At 43.1% G+C, this 19,906-nt stretch overlaps 1 protein-coding gene across 1 annotated transcript in view; it reads left to right on the top strand.

Moving 5' to 3' along the window:
- Positions 1-4,094: 4,094 nt before the first annotated feature.
- The window catches only part of LOC145408074 (uncharacterized), a 53,085-nt gene continuing 37,273 nt past the window's right edge, over positions 4,095-19,906 (top strand). Inside the window, exon 1 of the mRNA XM_080278884.1 lies at positions 4,095-4,164. Within this exon, the coding sequence (XP_080135010.1) occupies positions 4,095-4,164 (70 nt within the window). The remainder of the gene's footprint in view (positions 4,165-19,906) is intronic.

Below are 19,906 nucleotides of genomic sequence, written 5' to 3'. Positions count from 1 at the left end.
AGGAAAGGAAAGGACAGACGCCCGAGAGCAGCACTACATCGAGTGAGTGGATGGTGAGCGCCCCGCTTACAACAAAGTATGATACCAACTGACCATAATCATGGATTAATTATATATATATATATATATATATATATATATATATATATATATATATATATATATATATATATATATATATATATATATATATATAATGTTCCAATTATAAGGTGCATAGCTTCATCAACAGGGTCAAATTCAAATGATAAGGAATTTTCAAACATGCATTGCTTGTTTTCATTCAGCACTGCAATCGTGTATATTTGTTACTTAACAGAATTTAAAAAAAAAAGCACAACAAAAAGAAGAATTTTGGATTCCCTGAACCCCCTACTGGATGCGCGTCTGTCATGGCCTCAGGAATATTATAAAAATGACGTACTCTTAGTGGCTAAACTCATCCCCCAATGTCTCCCTCACACTCCCTCCCGGATGACGTCACGACCTGCCGAGGGGGTGTTGAACCATACGGCGGCGCAGGCGAGGCTGAGGTCAGTGTCGCGTGAGGCGTGGAGGAGGGAGGTTGTGCTGCTCCTGCCTCTGTACAAGGTAAGGGAGAAGTCATACTGGGGGAGGCATGATGTGAGAGGGAACTTTGCCCTGGTAGTGAGAATGTTTAATATGACTTGGAATTTTTGGAGTTTGGGTTGAAAATACGTGACTCTGGGGTGTTTTCTTTGGAATAGCGTGACTATGAGGGATTTTCTATTTACTAACTTGACTATAGGTATTGTTTTGGAATCATTTGACTTTGAGGGATTTTCTCTGGAATTACACGTGACCCCAACGTACTTTCTTTGGAATTATTTGACGTTATGATAATCGCTGACATCTTTTTTACTATGTGTACTTTTAACATTTTCCTTTCACGTGATTTTAACATAAACTTTAACGTTATTTTTATATCGTTCTTCTTAAAGTTTTTTTTTTTTTTCCACATGAGTTTCAGATAATCAGTGACTTTGTTTTTACTGCGCTTATGATTTTTTTTATTTTTATTATTTGGTACTGGGCAACTAGAGAGCGCATACAATATCGATGTATTCCTTGGTTATTTATTTGTATATTTATTTACATTTTGTATTGCAGCCTTGAAAAAATGTGCTTCTTAAAAATAAATCCTGTTTTAGAATTTCATGAAACCTTAAAAGATGGATACCGGTATTTAGGGAGAAACCTCAACGCCTTTTTGCTGAGCTCTCAAGTGACTTAAGAAAACATGCACAATTCTGCAAAACGTCTGCAATGCTTTATGCAAAAGAGAATTATACTGCATCAACACTCTCAGCACATACTGTTACTCTCTCTCTCTCTCTCTCTTGCTCTCTCTTTCTCTCTCTCTCTCTCTCTCTCTCTCTCTCTCTCTCTCAATAAGCCTGTCAAGAAAACCGCTTACCGTACACCAGAAAAAAAAAAAAAAAAAATACTCCGCGTTCAAGACCTCAAATGGCTAATTGCAGCGAGCCTTCATCTCCCCCACTTCCTCCTTCACCCATGAATGGCTCCTTACTGTCAGCTTAACTATCAGATGTATTTTGCATTTTATTCAATCTATCATGGATCACTATTTGCTACCGCACTGACATTACCCAACATTTTTTTTTTCCCCCCCAATCCTTCGTCGTTCCTTAGATCAGGTCTTACTGTCTCCCTGAAATCACTCAGTTCTCCCTTCCCCTCCTTCCTCTTTCTTCTCCTCTTCCCTTTCCTCCTCTTTTCCCTCTTCCTTCATTTTCCTCTGCTTTCCTCCCTTTCCCAAACCTTTGCCTAAGATCACTTCTTACTGCAGCATAGAAATCACCCAGGGCTCGTCTCCCTCGTTTGACCTGTTCTGCCTTGGATCACTTTTTGCTGTCTCACTGATATTCTGCATCTGTGTGTGTGTGTGTGTGTGTGTGTGTGTGTGTGTGTGTGTGTGTGTGTGACAACTATTAACTAAAGTTTTGAAGTCACTTAGCCTCTCTCCATCCTCTCCCATCTTCACCACAACTGTCTTGTAACTTTCTGACATCTTAGGATCCTGTTCTGAGTGCCTTTGGAGTCTTCTTAACACCTCTTCCATAGCCATTTATTTTGTATATTACGCTTCTGTACCTTCGTGCGTATTATCGATGCAAAGATCTCGATACTAAAACGATATTAATAACGTAAAAAGAATTAAATAAAACGCAAAATAAATCGCTATGGAAGAGGTGCTGGAACTTCCGCATGGGCGCTAACCAGTTTTGTCTGCACCGTTCCTTCGGTTTAAGATATCAGACCGGAAATTTAAGTGGCTGTCCTCCTCGCCTTGCCTAACCTGGAGAGGGACGCCTTCATGTTGTGGCACCGATATAAGAGGCCAGCTCTCCTGTCTAGGCAGTTTCTGAACTTCCTACCTATCCCCTTAAAAGGAGAATGGTGGACTGCAGGAACAGGGTAACTTCTGGTTGCTGTCCACCGGGTTCACGTTCAGATCTGCCTGGGATTGCAACTCCTCCTCCTCCTCCTCCTTCTCCTAATATGACTTTAAAACCTGTCCTAGTTCCTCATCGATCTGCCACGTAAATTGTAGTGAAAATAATCAATAACTGCATCAAAGAATCAGTCAGTCACTTGCTCCAGTGTCAAAGTTTGTGTTTTACTCCTGCCACTTACATATGATTTACATTTAGCGTAGGAGAAAGAAATCCTCCAACAGTCTGTTTTCACCTGACGAAGATCGCTAACCCCTTCCAGCTTAGGTGATGGCCAGGTGTGGTCAAACTAGTGGGTAATTTTGCCTATCAACCAAGGAGCCTCATTCCTGTCTCATAACTAAGGCTCATAAAATTTCATGCAACCACAACTTAATATTCAGGCCATGAGAGTGGTCCAGTTCCCTCAGGTGAAAACACACCAACTATAAAGGTTTAAAGCAATCCCGATGAGCCCTTGATGCTTGAGATATCACTTTGGTATTTTATTCACCAGGCGATTCTTGTCCACATGAGAGAGATCCCACCAGTGCGAGGGTTAACAAGCGTCCCTCATACTTAACCGGTTTAGTTCCCACACCTGCCTGGGTTTCTCACCTATCCCCTTCGCTAATTAAGGGGTAAAAAAAATATGCAAATCCTAAAACTGGTGTGCTACGGTACACCTGTGGCTACCGAACTGCTCAGGTGTGGTGGTCCCTAATTAAATACTTCCATATCTGTTAACACTTCCCGGTTCTAATGACTCACTCCCCGCTGAATAAAGTGGTCTGGTGTTAGCAATAATATACAGCTAAATGAAAATTCAAATAATCAAACTGTTGCCTGCCACAGCCTGGGAAGAATTCGCGTCGTTTCAGACAGCAGATCCACGCACTGCACTTTACAACTTCCTCACTACTCGTCCCCACTACCACCGCTTACGTCATTGCCACACCCAGGTTCCCCACGCTCTTCGGGAGGTCGCTTTCATTCTCCTCTAAAGAGGTGCCATTAGCTCTATTATTACTGCTATTGTTGGGGAGTTGAGAGACGGAATTGGTCTTATTGCTGGTTAATGCTGTAATAAATGTAATTATACTTGTCAAGTATATGGCATTATGTACGACACTATAATCTCATAATCACGGTGTGGATCTTCTGTATTATAGATAGATAGATAGATAGTTAGATAGATAGACAGATAGATAGATAGATGGATGGATAGACAGATAGATAGATATAGATATAGACAGATCGATAGATAGATATAAAGCACAGGGGGAAATGAAAAAAAGACAACAAGTACTTTCGTGTATTATGTCTTAGATAGAGTTATACGAAAGTACTTGCCTACTGTCTCTGTTTTCAATTCTTCAGCGGTGAGGGAATTATGATACTGTCCTTACTGTACCATGAATATCCTTACCAGTTGTAGAAACCCTAACTTGAGGATATACAAGTAGGCGTATGAGCAGTTCATACCTTTAGCTTTGTTGCGGTAAGTGTGGGCAGGTGGCCACTGAATAAGGGAAGAGGGACTTAAATGGGCATGAGTGGGATGAGACATGGTGTGAGTGGGGTGTGAATGGGGCACGCGTGGTGACAGAGGGTCAAATGGTGACCTATGGAGAATTGGATATACTGGTTGGGTATGGGGAGGATGGGTTAGGATCGCGGGGTGATGGTAAGTTAATGGTGACTTGAATGAATAAGGAGAAAATGTGAATGGGATAAGAGTGAATAAGGATGTGAACTGTGTAACATTAGGGAATATTAGCAGTAAATGAACCGCGTAGAATGACTCGTGTGAAGTAGTACAAGCAGTGTTAGGCCCGTATTTTAGTCAGTTAAGGCTCCCTAGCACCTCTTCTTTAGCAGTTTATTTTTAGATACGGCTGGGTAATATAACTCTGCACGTCATTTATGCACGGTAAGGCTGCATTAGAAAGATTTCAACAACACACAAGGGGATGATAAAGTCTAAAAAGCAAAATAAATCGCTAAGGATGATGTGTCAGGGAGCTTCCTTAACCAACGAAAATACGGACATTAGAGACATATGAACGCCGTAAAGTATGCATGTGCGATTTACCTGTGAAGCACGAGTTGTATTAGTGACAAGTGAACGCCGAGAAGCAACAGTGCGAAGGCTGTGGCAAATAAAGAAGGTAGAGATAATTTGGGAGTGCAGTGAGGGATAGAAATGATGAATGGAGTAGACGCTGACAGGCTGTGTGTGTGTGTGTGTGTGTGTGTGTGTGTGTGTGTGTGTGTGTGTGTGTGTGTGTGTGTGTGTGTGTGTGTGTGTGTGTGTGTGTGTGTGTGTGTGTGTGTGTGTGTGTGTGTGTGTGTGTGTGTGTGTGTGTGTGTGTGTGTGTGTGTGTGTGTGTGTGTGTGTGTGTGTGTGTGTGTGTGTGTAAGGTAGGAAGTGTGCGTGGGAATGGTGTAAAATATGAGGGTGAGTTATGAGTGCGAACTATTATGGGTGTGAAAGAACATGAGGACGAAAAAACTTTAAAATGTGACGCAGTGTGAGCAAGCAATGTGTACGGTAACTAACAATTAAAAAGAGAGAGAGAGAGAGAGAGAGAGAGAGAGTAGGAATACGGGTTGCATTCTGAGTAGCATGGGAAATTCCGTAACTCCTCTTCTTTAGCGATTTATTCTAGACTTTACGTATCAATATCGTCATGTATTTGATGCAAAATATGTCAATAATAAAAACAACATGAATAATATAGAGGAAAAGATTAATGTGTAAAAAGCAAAACAAATCGCTAAGGAAGAGGTGCTTAGACTCCAATTACACTATTTGGAATACGATCTTGAGAAGAAATAAGGGGTAAAATATGTACAGTTTAGGGCAAAAGTTCGCATGATAGTTAACCTCTTCTACTTCTGTTATCTTTGCTGGCTAATATTTCTAGGATAAGTGAGGATGGGTATTTATTTCATATAATGCGTCGGAGAAGAGATAATTTTCTTTTGGAAAGGATATGACTGTAGTTCATTTAGACGAGTTTTCTCAATTTTATGTCTATTGAGTGATAGATTTTTTTCCCCCGCACGAGACTAGATTAATTAGCTGACAGAATCCATCGGTCTAAATTGAGATACAATTAACTTCTTTATGTACATACGCTTACCAGCGCTGTGGATGTAAATAGATAAAAGACACTGAAGTTTATACAGCGTGTAATAGGAATGTGTGTAATAAGGAAGGTACAAGTAAGGTGGTGTGTGTGTGTGTGTGTGTGTGTGTGTGTGTGTGTGTGTGTGTGTGTGTGTGTGTGTGTGTGTGTAGGGGGCTGTTTGCGGTTCTGTGCACACATCCGGCTGTCAGGTGCTGCTGGGAAAGGCCGGGGCATGGCGTGAGGGATAGCAGGTCACAGGAGACGCAGCAGGGCGCCCACACTGCTGCAGGCGACACCGGAGGCAAGGCAAGGGGCAGTGACCAAGGAGAAGGAGAGAGAAAGTAAGAAAGAAAGAAACAGAGAGAGAGACACACACACAGACAGATACAGACAGACGAGTTAATAAATAGCTTGCTGGCTAGCGGGAGAGAGAGAGAGAGAGAGAGAGAGAGAGAGAGAGAGAGAGAGAGAGAGAGAGAGTCACTAAGATAAAAGAACTTGGTAAAGAAAGAATGAGGAAGAAAGAGGCTGATAACTGCGGGTACTGAAGACATAAAAGAAAATAGCAACGAAGGAAGGATGAGGCGAAGAAGAAAATTACTGACGGAAAGTGTAAGCTGAACTCTTGAGCCATGAAGGTTGTACGATTGTTTGGGGGAAGGAGGATCGAGGAGGAGGAAGAGAGTGGTTAAAAAAAAATACAGGAATGAGGATATAAATGGATGTTGGAAGAAGAGAGAGAGGGTAGTAATATCTAAAAAAAAAGAAAATACTTATAAGAATACATATGGGTGGATGAGAGAAGACAGGGGGGTAAAGAAAAAAATGGGAAAAGATATATACGTGGATGGTACGACATGAGAGGGAGGTGAAAAGTACTGGAACAAAGCTATACATAAGTTCTGGAGGATGCCTGAAGAGTGTATGTGCAGTAGATGACACTGATACACCTCACATTAACATATCTCACGCTCCGATAAACTCACACTGTCATACTTTACACTGCCACATCTCACACTATCATAATCTCATGGCATACTTCACTCTACTACACCTCACAATGTCAACTACCACACCTCACCTTGCTAAACATAACACTGCCATACCTCACACTGACACGTTTCACTCTACACTACCTCACACTGCCACACCTAACACTACCACATTTCACTCTACCATGCTCACAATGTCGAATCTCATACTGTCACACCGCACGTCACTACACATCTTACTGCCACAGCATACACTATCACACCTCACACTAACATAGCTCACATTCACCGCGATCACATCTCATTATACACTCACCAAACTGCCACACCTCACTATCACACCTCACACTGCCTCACTACATACACTACAACACCCCACATTACATCACACACTTAAATTTCCCATTGCCACACTTCCTGTCCCTTTCCCACACTCTGTTCATTCTGACTTTACCAAATATTACCCACTCTCCATCTTCATTGCCATGCTAGTCAAGAAGAGGTGCGGAGGAAAGGATTCAAAGCCGTGGTATTGTCCTATCCTAGCACTGAGCTATTAATTATAGACTACAAAGGGATGAATTAAGGTGATCTGTCTTCTCTTCTATTATCGAGTAATTAATTTCTCTCTGTTTGTCTGTCTGTCTGTCTGTCTGTCTGTCTGTCTCTCTCTCTCTCTCTCTCTCTCTCACTCACACACACACACACACACACACACACACACACACACACACACACACACACAGTGTAAGAGAGAATACAGGATATATAAGCAGGTTACGACACATGCTGTCGGCAGAATTAGGAAAGGCAGAGAAAGGGTACCGTTAAGTCGTGCAGAAAGTCGCAAAACACTCTCTCTCTCTCTCTCTCTCTCTCTCTCTGTACGAGGGGAGGCTAACAAAAAGTAGAACAGCAGAAGAAAGAACAAAAAATATGATGACGGAGTAAAATACCAGTTACAAAACTGTTTTTCAGATAAGAGAGAGAGAGAAGGAAGAATTATAAGATGTTGCAAAAAAGAAAACAGAGAAGCGAGAAGAAGGTTCAAGGGTAGACTATTATAAGTGTCCGCTACAGTTACCTCGCTGTGGTGGGTGAGTGAGTCTGTGCGGAAGTTGGTTATTGTACGTGAGGCAACCAACATCACCCACAACTACCATCGTTTCCACCCCAACAACCACCATCATTCCTTCCGACATTCTTAAAAGCGCGCGCGACTTTTTTGTGGGAAGTTATACTAAAAGCGAGAGTATTTTGCGACATCGATAAACAGTACACTTCGTATATAATTAGCTTTATCTATATATGTCTGTGTATCTATCTATCTATCTATCACGAGTATTTATGATGTATCTAACATCTTACGTGTTGCATCAGTTACGGAATGCGACAATACAACAGCCTTACATCCTATTCAAAGCACTTCTTCGTGACTAACGCCACATTCAAGCGTTAATGATTTGCTACAGCTCAAAATTCAAGATGAAGAGACGGCAATTTTAGGCCAAGTATATGTGGACGGAGTATAGCCCTATACACTACTGTTAATCATGTTGCAGCTCAACCTCCCAAAAGAGAGAAATATTTTTTTAGGCCAAATAGAAGTGGACAGAGTACAACAGCAGAATCTTATCCAGGCGAAATGATGAAGCCACATCTGGTCGTGCCTAAGAGAGAGATGTCTTCAATAAATTCTTAAGGAGGGTTAAAAGATATTGGTCTGTCTATTGTTAATGCTAGAGTGGGTATTGCGTTTCATCTCTCTCTCTCTCTCTCTCTCCTTCCTTCATTCCCTCTCCTCACACTCTCCCTTTCTCGCAAAACCCCCTCCCCCATTCGCCACGGAGCGGAAAAGTGCAGCAATTTGGCCACCAGGTTTCAACGCCCTTTCTTCATTCTCTCTCTCTTTGTTCTTTCTTCCTTAATTCCTCTAAGTCTTGTGGCACAGTGGTTAGAACGCGCCGGTCGGAAGTAGGGCCTTCCATAGGTTCGAAGCCCCAGGAGGTGACTGGAGGTTTTTCGTTCACATATTGCCCTCGAGGGAAGTAGGCTTTTTTTTTTTTTTTATGCGAGGAAGAAGGAACCAAAGGCCATAAGCCCGCAATAAGAGTTCCCTCCAAGAGAAAAACAAAATACAAGAGAGAGCCAAATTCAAGATCCATTCATTTCGAGATGCCTGGACACACAGCGTTTGAAAGACTGGAGATCATAGGCAGCAGGAAATACAGACAGAGGGAGACAGTTCCAGGCTGGTCATCTACCCTTAAATATAATGGACGACGGTAGCCTAGCCGTGGTCCCCTACACCCAACAGAAGTAGTAGTAGCAGTAGTAGTAGTAGTAGCTGCAATCTCAGGCTCATCTGAATATGAACCCTGTTTTTTCAGTTCTTGATCCTCGGTTTTCTTTTCTTCTACTCCTCTGGTTTGCTTCTGCCCTTTCTCCATTTTTATTTCATTTTCTGATTATTTCTATTAATCTGTCTCTCCTTTTCCTTTAGGTTTCTTTCCCTTCCTTTGTGTTTTTATCTGATCTCTCTTTGTCTTTGTTTCTTACTCACTCTTCTTGCAATATCTCCTATAAGTAAATAAACATATATATTCAGTGGTTTCAATCTTCTTTTTTCTTAGGACCAACTGTCTCCATTTCCTTAAAATCTGCCAGATAGTTTCCATTTCCCTTTCTTCCGGCCTTGGTTCCCTTTTTTCTGTTTTTTCAATCTCTGTACGTTTCTCTCCCCGTTCCTTCCGCTCTTAGTCTCTGTTTTACTGTTTTTCTAATCTCCCTTTGTCCATTTCTCACGCACATTTTCCGCTAATTTTCCTCTCCCTTGTGTTTATGTCTCCTTATGTCGAGGTGACTGGCCGCGCTCTTTGCAAATTTCGGCGCCAAACACATGGTCTGGTGAAGTCAGGTGGTGGGTTGCCTGAGGGGAGGAAGGTAGGGGGATGAGGGATAGGAGTGAGCGGGAAGGGGTAATGGGGGAAGGGGTTGAGGGAGAGGAGTGAGAGGGGGAATGGGTTGGGGAGGAGTCAGTAATTGGTGTGGCAGGAGTAATAACAGTGATGATGATGGTGGTGGCTGTGGCAGCGAAAGTGATAGATAATTCTGTATTGGAGGTGACTTTAGGAAGGACAGTGCAAGTGGAAGGTCAGTGACACCTTAGGAAGTGACATAACCTGGCAGAATGATAAAAGATGATGCTGCTGCTGCTGATGATGATGATGATGACTGCCATGAAACGAGTATAACTGTTTTACTGGTAGTGAAAGTGACAGACGTTTGTGGCATTCGTCACGACTCTCACGGAAGATTGGAGGACGCGGAAGGTCATTGGCAGCGAAAGGAGGATGGCTCAACCCTGTGAGAGAGGCGAAGGAGAAGGTCAATGCCAGGGTCGTGAGCGAGGCGGGGTTAAGTGACGCAGTCCGGGAGAAGACATTCTTGGAAATGCTTATGTTTTGGAGACTACTATGATGGTCTTATCTTTTCTTGAGGGTGACAGCGTGCGGCGTAATAGTGTGTGGTGTGGCAGTGTGTGGTGTAGTGGTCAATGGTGTGATAGTGTGGTTTAAAACTAAATAAGTAAATTAAACCCAATAGGCCTCATCCATTTGAAGTGCCTTGACCCATCAGATCATCAGGCATCCCTTTGGTTACATGGTCACCACACAACGTAATAAATGGCTTCCTAGGTTACAAGAAAACAGTTTTGCATGTCACTCAGTACAAAGTCACCTGAAGGTAACACTACCAGAAACAAAGGCCAATGTCACTGTTATTTGTCACTGCTCTTCTCTGTACCTCGTATAGATCACATTAAGGCATCACAGGGAGGGGAAGGGAGTGGATATGAGCCGTTAACTTCCCGGTACTCTGGGCGGCATGTCTCCCTAAATAACAATAGTGGTGTAGATGGAATTTCCTGTGCTGCTGCTGCGGTCGGCGCCTTGCACGATGCTTCACGCCCCTAGGGAACACGGCCAGACATCCTCCCCGAGACTACACCACACCACAACACACTAGCACCACACCAGCACTACAACATCACAGCACCCTAGCACTCCACCAGCACCACAACACCACAGCACCCTAGCACTCCACCAGCACCACAACACCACATCACACGACAGTACATAGTCTCTAAAATCACTTTACCTCAACACCACACCTCAAAGCCATTCCACCGAACCGACGCAGCACCACACCAACACCACACCACAAGGGCAGACATACTTCAAAACACCATCACACCTCAAACCATTCCACCACACCACCATGCTACCTCAACACCCCACTACATGGCCACACATGCTTCCAATACCACACCACCTCAACACAGCACCTCAAATACTACCCCACCATACCATCACACCACCACACCCAAAACCATAACATCACACCACAAGGCCATACATACTTTCCAACACCACATTATCTCAACACCACACCAACACACCCCATGGCCAGACATGCTTCCAGATACCACACCACTTCAACACCACACCCTATAACCACTCCACCACACCAACACACTACTGTATCAACACCACATCACACGGCTATACATGCCCCCTGACACCACACCACCTCAACATTCCAAAACCACTACACTCCTGCTTACACCACTACACCAGCACCACGCCATCACAGTGGACCCGCTGAACGTTCTCAGATGCTCAACTTACTTCACTGGATTCACAGCAATATCGAAGCAAGCCGTGAAATTTAACAGTAATTACAAGTATTAGTGCAAAACATAAAACTGCACCTCTGTTTTATGCATGAAGGCTATTTTATTTTTACTATTATTATATCACAAAACTGTACCTCTGTTCTGTTCATAAAGCTTATTTGTTTTCCTTTACGTCATCGCCAGTTCTGTTCTACTTACGACCCTCATCCACTACCGTCATATATAAACTGTGGCCACATATAAACAAGCGGCGGGGTGGGTGAAGCATGCAAGACTGATAGGGAGACGTGTTCAGGCTACCTCACGCTCCTGTTATTATGCTGACCTACGTGGAATTAACAACACGCGTCTGTAGTCCTTTTACCTTAACTTGGCCAAGATTCAGTCCCCCTGCAACTTATTTCATGTCAGTGGCAGAGTGAGACAATACCATGGCTCTACATCCTTTCCATAGCACTTCTTCGTGACTGACATCGTATTCTGGTATGAATCTCTTGCTACAAATCAGTATTCAGTATGGGGAGATGGCAATTTTAGACCAAGTTAGAGAGAAATGAGTATAATACATCAATGCTCATGATCTCATTCTTCACGTTAAGAAAAAAACACCGACAGACAGAAGGCCTTCATAGTTCTGTAAATGGCATGAACTAATTGTCACCTGCTCGAAAAACAATTAAAATCCAAAATCCATACGTTAATTGAGGCTTACAAGCATCCAGGAAAAATTCGTAGATCATTACAAAGTCTGCGTTTTCCTCCTGCCTCGCCAGAACTGTGATGGACACCTTGACTCTCTCTCTCTCTCTCTCTCTCCGCCTTTCTTTCTTCCCATCTTCCCTCTTTCTTCTTCGCCTCTCTCCCCTCCTCCTTCTCTTCTTCCTCCTCTTCTCCTTCCTTCTTCCTCCATCTTTCTTCCTTCCTTCCTTCTCCATTCCCCCTCTGCTTCCTTCCTCCCCCTTCTCCTCCCCCCTCCATCAGTGCAGCTAGCCACTCCCCCACCGGGATCACCTGCGTAATTACCTGTCCAAGGAGGATCGAGAGAGAAGGAGGAAGACGGGAGGGAAAGGAAGAGAGGAAGTGAGGAAAAGAGGAGGGAATGGAGAAGAGGTGAGAAGGAGGAAGAGAGGATGGAAAGGAGAAGAGGAGGTGAGAGGATGGAAAGGAGAAGAGGAGGTGAGAGGAGGAAGTAAGGAGGAGGAGGAAGTGAGTAAGGGGAAGAAGGAAAGAAGAGAGGAGGTAGTAGGGGGAGAGGAGGCATGAGAAGGAAGACAGGAGGGGAGGGGAAGGGAGGGGATAGTTAAAGAGGGGGAAAGAGGATGAGGAGAGGAGGAATAAATTGGGAGGATGAGGAGAAGGGGTTGAAGAAGGAAAAGAAAGGAAGGGGAGCGGGAAGGAAGAAGGGAACGAAGAGGAGGAGGAAGAGAGGAAAAAGAGAGGAGGAGGGAGGGAGATCGGAGAAGCACGAGAAGAGGGAGAGGAGAAGATGGAGGCAGAAATAGAGGAGCTGAAGGAAAGGAGATGGGAAGGAGAATGGGGAGGAAAAAAAAAAAAAGCGGGAGAAGGAGGAGAGAGAGGGGAAGGGATGTAGGGGTAAAAAAAAAAAAAAAAAAAAAAAGATGTACCGCTTCCCACACCCACACCGGCCACCAACACTGACCTCTCTATCTTCTCCTTCTTCTGCTTCTTTATCTTCTTCTTCTTCCTTATCTTCTTCTTCTTCTCCTTCTTCTTTATCCTCTTTTTTATCTTCTTACCCCTCCTCCTTCTCCTGTTCCTCCTCCCCGACCAGTATTTTTCTTCTTCTTCTTCTATGTCTTGCTAAGTCAGAAAGTTATGTCTTAAACCCATAGGTTTTTCTGTGTCGTACTATAAGAGGTGTTCGTTTAAACTCAGTATAATTGTTCCCCATTAGCAACACACACACACACACACACACACACACACACACACACACACACACACACACACACACACACACACACACACACACACACACACACACGCACGCACGCACGCACGCACAAACTGAAACTAATAAAAAGATCTGTAAAAATTACTAACATGAATAACTATAAATGCATTGAAGGCGGAATTAACAGTATTAAAGTGGGAAACATTTTTTTTGCGTTACTCCTTTACTGGCCCAATAAGATCGTAGGGCCCCGGGGCTAGGCTATTCATTCCAGGTATTTCAGTAAAGAATGACCAGTTGCCACCCCTGAGGAGCAATACGTGAGCAATAAACCCCAATCACCCAGTGGACTGAAACACATTACGGGCTTCAGCCTTTTATATGTTAAAGGAAATTATTTAGTTCCTATTCATGGCACAGTCACCATATCGAGTGAGTGGATGGTATGCTTCTTCATCTATCAGGGAAATTATGTCAAAGATAAAGAATAAACACACGAAAAATGTTAAAATGTGAAAAGAAGCAGTGACATAATAGAAAAAAAAAACAGAATTAATAAAATTTATGACTACGTTAAATCATATGAAGCAAATTAACAAAACAAGAAAATGCAGAACCACACCTTGAAGCATAAAAAATGGAAGCAAGAGAGGCCCAGGTCAATGTCCTGAGTGGGAGGGCACGAAGGTGGTGGCTGTGAATATACGACCGCTTTAAAGGTTAATTACATTTTACCGTAGTTATACCTCAGCGTGACTCTTGCTCTTAACACTGGTGCTTTTGCGATCGGGTTTAATGGCGTTGTTGTTGTTAATGATGATGATGATGAAGATGATGATGATGTCATTATCATCGCCCGCCTAGAGTGGAGATAATGTAATCGCTTGTGTCTGTGTCTGTGTGTGTCACTGTGTGTTTGTGTCTGTCTGTTTCCAGAATATCTCAAATTCAAGTAGGCAAACTGTATCCAAACTTTGTGGGCCGTATCCCGGGATATGTGGCTTTTTGGTTAATAATTGTGGTGAAGCTGTGATGATATGCCTCCGACGGCCAGAGGATGGCTGATCTACTTTTTAGTGATGGCGGGTGATACTCAATCGTGGGTGAATGTTTTGGCTTTTATTGTTGTTGTTATTGTTGTTGGTGGTGGTGATGGTGGTGGTGATGATGGTGGTAGTGGTGGTAGTTGCGATGGTAGGTAGGAAAAAGGGTCTTGATAATAATGATGATGATTTATTCATAGCACGTATACTGCATTTAAAATGATTACTTCTGCTGCTAATGCACTTTTCATTAATATCATTACTGAAAAGGTCGTTCTGTAAATGTTACATATAAAAATTAAAAAAGATATAATAATATTAACCAGCTGGATATTGATAGACAGTAATAAACGCCTTATGTATGCTTACAATATCTGCGTTATTTATCCATATGACTAATCAACAACTGAACACGGAGATAAGAGAGAACATCCAGCCGGACTACGCTACGTTCACTACCCTCCCTTCACATAAATCACTCCCAACACAAACACTGCTCACAAAACCCACTCTGACCTCACTGTTATGCCGCTCCTCACTCCCTAAAACACACACACACACACACACACACACACACACACACACACACACACACACACACACACACACACACACACACACACACACACACACACACACACACACACAGAGTCAGCAAGTCGGTATATTCCTGCAACAATAATACATCTGCACATCACTCACCCTCTCAGCAAGCCCACTCACTATACTTCCCCTCCCATATAACACACTGGCTCATTACCCAACCCACTCACATACCACATACACCTCACATACACAACACAGTCATATCATACACCTCAATTACATCACAGAACACACGCACATACCACATACACCTCATGCACAACTCAGTCGCTCTCAGCACACACTTTAACTATGTAACTACAAAACACGCCCACATACTTCTAACATATACAACACACTCATATCATACACCACACAACACACCCACATACCACACATAACTCACATACACAACACACTCATACCATACACCTTATCTACACAATACACTTCCTGTCAACACTTGAAATACTACTCTGCCTCCACGCTGGAAATATTATCATCACACTGTCACCACACTGGAATATCACCAGAAAATTTATTACCACCACAACAGAAATTCATCACATAGTTTATTATCACTACACCAGAATTCCATTAAAATCTTTCTACCACCACACCAAAATTTCACCAGAAAACTTATTTCCAACACTAAAAATTTCCTTTACGTCAGAAAGCTTACCACCACCACACTCGAGTATCATTTGAAATCTCATTACCATTCACAACAAAATATCACCCGAGCCCAGATTTTTTTTCTTTCACCACCAGGCCACTTCCCTATCACCAGAGAGCTTGGAACCACAATACTAACATAATTTCAAAGCTTATTACTACTGCCGCCAACATCACCATCACCACCACCACCACCAAAACATTATCACCATCAGTCCACTTTCCCTGCCACCTGAAAGCTAATTACCACCACAGATTATTACCACTACCCTCACCACTACCACAATACCACAACCTCCACGACCACACCACTACCCCACTTCCCTGCCACGTAGGTAGGCACTTCATCACACTCGAGTTGCAGGGAATTACTATGCACGATTTATGGACGTTGTTCGTGCCCCGCAACTTTGATGTACGGCCAGACGGGCATGCTCTCTGTACAGTACCGGCAGTTTGTTTAATTGTTTTCTAGGAGTTCTAATTTTTCTTTTACTGGGCTCTGACTTATATAATATTATGACGCTGGAAAAGATGCTGTCCTGTAGATTTACGAGACACTGTTGGATCTCAAGGTGTCATACTTTACACTTAAAACTACCATTATCACACACACACACACACACACACACACACACACACACACACACACACACACACACACACACACACACACACATTAAAATTACCAGCAGCTGCAGTCTCTCTCTCTCTGTTATTTAGATACTGCTAGACTTAGGTAATTCTCTCTCTTTACTACCTTGGCTCGTTCTCTCTCTCTCTCTCTCTCTCTCTCTCTCTTTGCATCACATAATTAAATGCAGTTAGTCTTGAGTAACTGTTAAGCGTCTGGTCATAGCGTGAGGAAGACGACATCCCTCCCTTCTCCTCCCTCTACCTCCGAGTCGTCTGAGAGAGAGAGAGAGAGAGAGAGAGAGAGAGAGAGAGAGAGAGAGAGAGAGAGAGAGACCATCTATCTACCTGACAACATTATGAGTAACTGACGGCACTAAGAGGGAAGAACAGAGCCAAGGATTTATCTACCGTGACGAGTTTCAACCCAGACTGACTCCTGGGTAACTGTTTCTTTTTTGGGAGGTGGTGGCCAAGTGGTAAGATTCTTGGGCTCCTGACCGAACAAACGCGAGGTCGAACGGGGGCTGGGATGCGAAGAAAATTTGAGATCAGTATTTCGCATATACATACTTGCCTCATTTTCATACACCCCTGTCGTAGTATAATTAAGATCTTTATATCTATCTAAAGATCTGTCTATTTATCTCTTCCATCGCCGTACGCTTAATCTTGTGAGGGGTAACCACAAACGAATCGCCCCCATATTACTCTGTCCTCCGAAATTAGGCTGCCTTCTCTCCAAGTCGCAAATGCACCGAAGTTTATCCTATCCTATTAGTCCTGAATGAGACAACATTCTCACTGATTCAGTAGGGACGGTGTGTATTAGTGCCCAAGCAGTGATATATACTGGTGCATGTCGCCATCTAGTATGTGAAGGAGAATTACTGGGTCGTGGGGAATAGCAGTGTGTGTGTGTGTGTGTGTGTGTGTGTGTGTGTGTGTGTGTGTGTGTGTGTGTGTGTGTGTGTGTGTGTGTGTGTCTGTGAGAGAGAGAGAGAGAGAGAGAGATCGAGAGATCCAATAAGGCAACCTCATCATTATCTATCCAACATGCGGTCAACCTTTTTTATCTACTTAATATCTACCAATCTCACTCTACCGGATAAGGAAGAAGGAACAAGCGAAGGAAAAATAAAAACACTCTGCCATATACAGTATAAACGATGGAATGCTGGCCTGTAAGGAGAGGAGAAAAAGGACAGAAAAAGAGGAAATAAAGCGGTAACAAGATTCACAAGGAGAGTATTATAAATTCTCTACATCACAAAGAGTTTTTCATTTATCTATCTAACTGCCCACCATCCATTTTTGTTTTCTCTTCTTTTTTTCGTTTTTTTTTTTTTTTCTGTTCCGTCAGAAGCGTAGGGGCCCGGGGCTAGGCTACTCAGACCCGTCCTTCAAGGCGAGGGTGACCTGCCTCATTAATCTCTGAGTAGACCTGTGTGAGCAATAAACCCCAAGTAACCCCTGGATATAAACCCTTGCAGGCCCATCTGGTTGCAGCGCCGTCACCCACTACTCCACCAGGCAACCTTTGGTTATATGGTTACCATTCCGCGTTGTAAATGGTTTCCTGAAGGAAAAGACACCATTTGGCTTGTCCTTGGTGTAGAATCACTTTAAAATGGCACCACATCAAGTGAGTGGATAGTGAGTGTCCCACCCCACCACAGTTAAACCAAAAAAATCGTCTGATGCCAGCGAGTTTATAACAGCTAAGGGGAGGGTCAAGGATCACGCAAAGTGCCTGGAAGTACACCTCCCCCATCCTTAAAAAAAAAAAAAACTAATTTCCCTTTATGACTCCTCTAAAACTTAATTTATATGACTCTCTCTCTCTCTCTCTCTCTCTCTCTCTCTCTCTCTCTCTCTTCAGGAAGGAGGAAGTACTGAGAGGGAGGGAAATAATGAGGTATCACTGCTCAGAGATCCGCCGGAATCATTCAGTAAGATGGCGTCTGCTTCACACTGTTCTTACTGAAGTTAGGAGAGCGTTGGGAACAATTTCTATCAACACTTTCAGAACAATGGCATCTTCTACATTTTACTGAAACAACCGGCAGACAGACTAACACGAGGAGAGAGAGTGTTCAATTTTATTTTATTTACTTATTTTAAAAGCTGGACCCAGGCTTATTTTCAAGAAGGAAGATCTGAGACAATGTGAAAATCCTTAACCCTACACAGCAGCTTTTTAAAATGCCACACCCGGAAGAGCTGGATAATGAGGGAGGGAGGGAACTAATTGCCACCGCCCCGTCTGAGGCAATAAAGCGATCAACATAATGGCGGTCGTTGTTGTAGGCTTAGATAAACGTAGGAATAAAAAAATCTGCTTTTGCTTTAGACGCGAAAAACGGTGTGTGTTGGTAGCGTATTTTGTCTTTCTGTGTAACGGTCTATTCTTTTTTCTTTCTTTCTTTTTTTTTTTTTTGTCTTATAGTGTCCACTCTGAAACTGTCATCATGAGGTGACTGGGAATTTTCTAACCTGTAAACACCTCTCGGGGACGTCATTTGTCTCCTCTACGGCTTAAAACGTTCTGCAGTACGGTAACCTGGCTTGGTATTAAGAGACCGACTGTTTCGAGCTTCACCACTAATATTTTGACTGTTTAGAGCTTCACCACTACAATTTCACTGTTTAGAGCATCACCACTAAAATTTTGATACCGTAAAAATCGGAGTACGAATTAAAAAAGTATGAATGATATCGCCAACGTGGTTAGATAACCGAGGTTAGATAACCAGTGAGGTGCATGGGTCGAGTTAACCTTGTAGAGGCCACGATGGGTCTTGTACTGGGCGGGGTCAATTGATGGATGAGGCTGGGGTCCTTTGCTAGTTCTCCCCGGTCCCTGCCCTGCCCCAGTTTACCAGTAGGGCATCTCCTCCCGGTAACCCCTAATTTACATTCTGCAGCTCCCAACCACTCTGACGAGAAAACTGTACCTTAGCCATATTAAATCTGCCGTTAGTTGAGGTTGGTCTTCCTGAAGCGACGAGGAAGTATCTGATGTGGGGGGTCGAGGGAGAGACGAGAGAGAGAGAGCAAGCCGGTTGTGTTAAGAAGAATGTGACGTGAATTATGGGAAGTTCCCCGACTGAGTGAGAGATATTCATGCAGATGGTTTGGGTACTGTTATATTCTGTCTACAAGAAATTTACTTATTAACTTATTTATTTATTTACTTTTAAGCAGGTACATTTATAGCAACGGACAGGTTAAATCAAGAGTTTGTGAGGTTCTATGGCTTTCTACTTTTCCGTTAAATTTACCTTCATTAACGACTAAAGGATAAAGTAAATAGTCTAAAATAATGTATAGACAAGAAGAAAGAAGACATCCGCTGTCCTCATATAGTTTGTTCTGCACGTAACAAACTCACTGCTCATTAACTGGAATATAAAACTACACAGATAAATAAGACGCCTGTGATGTGAATCCGCTGATGGAAGCGAAACACACCTATTCTCTCCACACGCAGTCCACCCTGACCACTTATTTCAACCACAAGAGATTCACACCAACACATCCGCATATCTCACGGTAAACAACACTGGAATTAGGTTTCTGTTCCTCTCCATCTTTATACTTATACCAATTTCTGTGGGCAAACCCTTCTTTCAGTGAACATCCTACTCGCATACTGTGTGAAGAAATACCTCAAGTGACACCTCCGAGCAATTGCAAAGTTGTCTTTACTTATTGCTCTACCTGTTGCAGTGGGAGAGGCCTGGTCTA

This window comes from Coenobita brevimanus, chromosome 75, assembly GCF_032717465.1.
Source record: "Coenobita brevimanus isolate Jiangsu-jjx chromosome 75, ASM3271746v2, whole genome shotgun sequence".
Taxonomy (NCBI): domain Eukaryota; kingdom Metazoa; phylum Arthropoda; class Malacostraca; order Decapoda; family Coenobitidae; genus Coenobita; species Coenobita brevimanus.
The sequence above is the reverse complement of the archived record's forward strand: the minus strand, read 5'-3'. Positions and strand labels throughout refer to the sequence as shown.